The 6,000-nt window shown below is 41.5% G+C and overlaps 1 protein-coding gene across 2 annotated transcripts; it reads right to left on the bottom strand.

The window, feature by feature from the left end:
* Positions 1–925: 925 nt before the first annotated feature.
* On the bottom strand, positions 926–5,229 carry LOC101767098 (4'-phosphopantetheinyl transferase HetI). 2 transcript variants are annotated; one of them, XM_004972994.4, is made up of 8 exons: positions 5,005–5,229; positions 3,717–3,892; positions 3,198–3,256; positions 3,004–3,105; positions 2,740–2,895; positions 2,054–2,152; positions 1,488–1,614; positions 926–1,403 (listed from the first exon to the last, which is right to left on the bottom strand). In XM_004972994.4, exons 1-8 carry the CDS (start codon positions 5,139–5,141, stop codon positions 1,294–1,296), a joined length of 966 nt encoding a protein of 321 aa, XP_004973051.1. In that variant the 5' UTR covers positions 5,142–5,229; the 3' UTR covers positions 926–1,293. The 2 variants fall into 2 exon arrangements, with proteins under 2 accessions (XP_004973051.1, XP_004973050.1); XM_004972993.4 differs by having other exon boundaries at positions 3,198–3,262; positions 5,005–5,227.
* Between the last annotated feature and the right edge of the window lie 771 nt (positions 5,230–6,000).

Here is a 6,000-nt window from a genome sequence, read left to right as displayed (position 1 = left end):
CAACACCATTCGCAGTTACTCTATGTAAGGACATTTGCTCTGTCTCGTTAGCGCACGGAAACCCTTCAACGTAGGTGTCAGCAGATAGTGTCTTGCAGATATCAGTTGCCTACACGGGGACTGCTGGGGTGGTATTTCGTGAATCCCGTCATTGAATACAACCAGCCGCCCCAGATCAGGTATAACAGAAGACTGGTACATGACATCAGTGTGGTCACACTCTCTCTCTTTAGCTGGCAGCGAATCTGATCAGGGTTCTGGTTGTGTGGGGGGGAATTTATCTACCTTCCATTTCTGGGGGATGGGTTGGGGGGGGGGGGGGATGATGCAACTGTGATTGTGGGCATTAACCAACCAGAGAAAAGTTGAGTGTCTCACAACTCACAAGCAACCAGAGAAAAGTTGAAATCGTTCAGAAATTAACCAATACTTCGATGTTTTGGCAACAAACATGAAACAACTTGCATCACTCATAAGTCACCCAAAATCGCTAATCCAGCAAAATACATGGATTGGGGTGGGGGCACATGTTCCTATTAATAATGATATATCACATCTTAGAGGTGTGACTGGAGACTGATAGGATGGTGGGGTTATCCAGTACCTATGGTGAGGCACGTTGTGCTCAGCTTCTATGCAACGTCAAAAGGATATGGAATCGCTGATCATAGGACGACGTGAGAAGTATCAGAAAGACCAGGTGAGTAGGTGACTAATTGTAGAGCTGCAGTAACGTTATGTATCTGTCTTGAAAACATAATTTTGACACATCCGAATCGGCTGAACACTTATTTTAACAGCGACAAATCTTAGAAATCCTATTCCAAATTTGCATATTGAGACCACTATGGCATCCAACACTCCAAGAGCTAGCTTATTCAAATGTTTACGGAAAAAAAAAAGGAGAGCTAATTCAAATGTTACTTATAGAAGTATGTACATGCAAGTATCATTTCCAATGATACATCAGACAGAATATTTTGACTTCTTTGAGTAACCAGTTGAAAATAAACATAAGCCTGCAACGGTAACAAATGGTTTATACAGTTTATTCCTTCCAAAATAGTTTGTCGTGATAGGCTACAGCTAATAAACAGTCTTAATATGAATACCTGGACTCTGAAATATATGCTGTTGCATTTCCCAAGTCCCTACTAAGGCACAATGTCAGCAATAAGTTAATCAATGCTAGAAGAATGTTCAGAGTTTCCCTGCATACTTCTCCAAAATATGAATTCGTTGCATCACATTGTAATCTGGTGAAATCATAAGGCAATAGCAGACTCTCACATACTAACTGATAAGTGTTACAGCTTCTGTTCCAGAAACAAGTGTATCCTCTAGGAATGGAACAGTCTTCCATATTTTCAATGCTAGAGGTAGCCGACGACCATTCCCAGAATCTGCATCATGCCCTAACAATAAATCACTCACAGAACAGGGTAACAGACAGTTTTTCTGCAAACCAAAACTTTTGAAGTACAAACCTGAACTTCTTGAGTCATCTTCTACACAAACTGCCATGTAATGAGAATTATTTAGCTCTGCAAGTGCAAATTGCCAATTCTCGGACAAACAGTCACAAGAGTCAGAATCATTGAATACTTTTGGTGCCTGGCAAAGTGCAAAGGATTAAGACAAATCAGAATTTTTAATTGCTTTTTAGGCACAAGACTTTCTTGTTAACATGCATTTGTGTGGCAGTAAAGCTTGTAACGTCGCCACACATAAGAACATGATATTTTTTTCTTCGAAAATTCCACAACATTGACTGACATTTAGTGGAAAGCAGTGTGTGAGTGTGACCAGGAGTTAAACGAAATAATCCAAACCACACCCCCCCCCCCACCCCCCCCACCCGCCCCACCCAACCCACGACCCGAACATACGCACGACACACTCTCCTGAAGGCCCACAAATCTTTGTTTGCTAGCTATTTTTTGGCCGTGACAAAATTATGTTCAAGTGCCATAGCAAATGTGGTTTAGGAGAGTCCCTTTGCATTGCATGTAGCACACACGGAAGATGACAAGCATGAGGACAAACTGCATACCACAGAAATTTGGATTCCATTTTTTGCTGCCAATACAATTGAGAACTTATTGAAAGGAGCGCCTGAAAACCCCCTTCCAAGAGCTTTAACATATGCCTCCTACAAAATTAAGACATCAATAAAGACAGTCAATGCAAGCAACCACTTGTCTTTTGTAACATCATATCAATATATTGTTATTGCAACTTGTAGTCTCCGCTTTACGAAGGACATGTTGACTAAGGAATCCGATGAGATTTCAATGAATTAGATCAAAGGTGTATGTTCTTGTATCCTTAATAAATAATTCATGAAATGGACATCCATGTGACCCTCATATCTCCTCGAATCTAATCCATCCAAAGGGCTCACATCCAACAGTTAGCAAGGTAACAATAAAATGTAACCACACTAAGTATATATACGTAGTTCTACAGATTATGACAATGTAAAAACTCAACTTCAGCGGGAAGACACCACCTGGGGAAGACCCCTCGAGTTCACTGCTCTAACCAGTATAACTCACGAGAAGCTGGTAGATTATAACAATGTAATTGGCCGTAGTATGCTTTGAGTGGTAGAAGATTCATTCAGTTAAGAATTTTTCGCATTGCAAGGAAAAGTACCGGTGGTCTGAAGAATGGTGATACAAAAACATGAATCAAATGAATAAGGAAGTTATAGTAAAGAGCCAATAAAAGACTCACTTTAAGAGTCCATAGTTTTATGAACTCCTTTTGCTGAGCATCAGGATCCGGAATTTTATCTAGATAATCAACTTCAGATGGGGTGAAATAACGGCGAGCAAGAGATAAAAAGTTCTTTTTTGTCTTCCGTTTCTTCTCTTCAATGTCAATGCCAATCTGAGATAGATGAAAAATAGTAATATTGATTCCGTAAGTTCCATAGCAACAGAAGTATGGATATTTCTACTTCTCTAGTTTAGACGGTCAATAATTAAAGGAACATACAGGAGTATCCATGGTTACGCCACAGGCAATTAAAGAAGATGTGTGTGAAATATTGAAATGCAAAGGCCATCCCATCCTGTTGTCATCAGGTTGCCACAGTATCTGATTAAACATGGCAACAACCAAAAGCAAATTCAATAGAGCAAAACTGCAGAAAAAGAGAGAACTGTAAAGCTTAGCTTCCAACTTCTTACCTCAGGTTTGCCAAATTTGTTTTTCTTAAACTCAAATGATCTTGGATCAACTTTGCAATCTGTATCTAGTCTAGTCCAAAGAAATCAGCGGCAATCATATCAGGAATCCTATAGTGATATACAAAGATATATTCAACAATATATGAAACAATAGAAAGAATGTGTATTGAATAAAGTGCCAAATGCAAACACCGAGTACATGCTTAAACTGCCAGGCGCAGGTTTAATGGCAGAGTGACAGTGCTCATTCCATTATTTTTAAGGCTGCTAGTTTGATGCAAATGCAATGCCTTCTTTATGTTGTTCTGGACAGTTGGTATAAGAATCAGAGAACCAATGGCATTTGCATTTTAGTACTATGTATCGACAAATTGGGAATGTGATAGTATGTCCTAGACTGTTAATAGAGACATGAACCCATTCATGATCAGTACAAGAATTTATCTAAATGACAATAACATGCATGAAACTTAAATGAAATGCAACATTAAATTTCACAAGTAGCTGATTGTTTCATACATCTCGAGAGTGTGGTGCGCACCAGTGCACGGGACAGCACTGCACCTTTCTGAAACTTTTCTCCATTCATAGCCAAAGCAGCCTTCCTTTCAGAAGGCGAAAGGAGGTCCATGTACATCTTCAGTTGGGAGGCATCATTCAGCTCATCAGGCAGAAGGTACCAAACATGCACCTCTCTGTGACAAATTAACTCATACATTAGTGTCTTCAATGCCTTGATGTACCAGACCACAATTATACTAGAAATAATAATCAAAAGTTTTTCAAATGTTCATGAGTTATATTGCCCGAAATAGAAGGAAAAAAAGCTCAGCCAAAAGCATCCCCATTTACTTTCTTGCGCTTGTTGGATTGTTCCCTCAGAATCATAATTTTGGCATCATTTGGTCTGAAAAAGACAGGCATCATTTAGCTATGCCAATACTATTAGGTTTTGGGATTAAAACATTCTGCAGAAATGGCACCATCCAGGAGAGGCAGGTTATTGATCTCATGTTGTACATTTGTTGTTAGCAATCAGGCAACTCTGAGCGCATAACTAAATGCTTTAAGCATACCTGAAAACTATTTCGTTCCCAGCTTTTTTCACGTGAGATAAAATAAGACATACGAGGTTCGTCCGAGCTGTTGAAAACTAATTCAGGAACAGAGGCCCAAGAGTGCAGAAAACGGTAAAATTGTCAGCAAGCAGACATGAGCAATCCAATAACCTGAACGTGGTTCATTTGCGAAGGGTTTCTGAAAGTCTCAACTATGCTAAATGGCACCATTAAATTTTCCTAGATAAAAGCCCCTGTATCACGGTCTGTCTATGATACAAGGAAGAAAAACGCTTACACTCATCACACTGCAGAAGTGGAACTATCCACACAGGAACAAGGCAAGAGAGTAGTGGCAGCTACCACATTCCAGGAGCTGTAACGCAACATAAATCTATAGATCATAACATCGAAATTAACCAGCGAATGGTCGCTCCACCTCAAGCCACACAGACGCGTTCACGCTGAACACGAAATCACAGCAAAATGGGTAGGTGGCGCTGGAATTTCCCGAACCATTGCGGACGCTTAACGAGTTCCCCAAACTCACGGATCTCGACACTATTCCAACCTCCACCAAACTAGAGCCCCTGATTGCTAACCCCACAAATTCTCAGTTCAATTAAACTGAACCTTTAACCGCTGTCTCCGCACGAATCTGCAACCAGCATTAAACTGGCTCCGCTCGAAGACGGCCAAACAACCACAGGACCAGAGAGCTGACGGACGGGAGGAAGAGCGGGCGGTACCTTCGCGACTGGAGGGGCAGCGGCGGCGGAAGCGAGGAGAAGAGGCGCGCGCCGGCGACCCCCGGCATCCGGGGCGGAGGCGGTGAAGCCGGCGGCGGGAGCGGCATCGCGCGGCGGCGGAGCAGGAGGTGGCGCATCGACGATGGGCTCCGTTTTTGGTTTATAGCGTGCGGGCCGGGCGGCCGGCCGGCGAGTGGGGTCGGATCGATGGGAACGAGGCGCGTGTCGGCGAAACCGATGGGCGGGGCCCGCGGATCGATTTGCCCACCGTGGGCTGGCTTGTGGCTTGTTAACGAGGGGTTCGGATTTCCTATCCGTTTTTCGGTATACTAGAGTCTGGCGGCACGTCAATTTTCAGAACAAATTTTTATTAAAAGAATTGATATTCGTGTATTAGCATCAAGAGCGTCATATGTCTAATTTAAAAAATCAGACAGCTGCATACGCTTATATTTAGATCTTTATTTTGATGTGACGGAACAAATTATAATTTTAATAATGACTATTAATGTGTGCATACGATAGTATAAGTATTAGCTTTGAAGAAGTTGCGTAATTAATTCTACAAATTCATCAGTGCGGAGGTAAGAGATTGGAATGGGAGTTAAGCAAGATAACTGCATAATAATCACATTCACGTTTGCCTTTGCTTGTATGGAAAAGATCATATTCACGGTGCCTTTATTTGTATGGAAAAGTAAACAAGTTGTTACTGAAACAAGTGACATAGTAACATAGTACATACAGAGCGAGTATTAAAATAAATAAACACATCTAACAGTAGTGCTTGTCGACTAAGTGGACCAACTGGTCAGTGAACATCTCAAGAGTAGATTGTGGAAGAGTATTTCCTGTGTATGTAAGTGTGACAGCGTTCGAAGCAGTAGCATTGCCTGTATTTGAAGAAATTGCAAGAGGAAGTACGTTGCTGTAATCGGCTGATAGCTCTACGATCTCAGCGATGAAGTTGCGATGTTGATTTTCTATCTTTTTCAA

This window comes from Setaria italica, chromosome VI (genome assembly GCF_000263155.2).
Source record: "Setaria italica strain Yugu1 chromosome VI, Setaria_italica_v2.0, whole genome shotgun sequence".
Classification (NCBI taxonomy): domain Eukaryota; kingdom Viridiplantae; phylum Streptophyta; class Magnoliopsida; order Poales; family Poaceae; genus Setaria; species Setaria italica.
The sequence above is the reverse complement of the archived record's forward strand: the minus strand, read 5'-3'. Positions and strand labels throughout refer to the sequence as shown.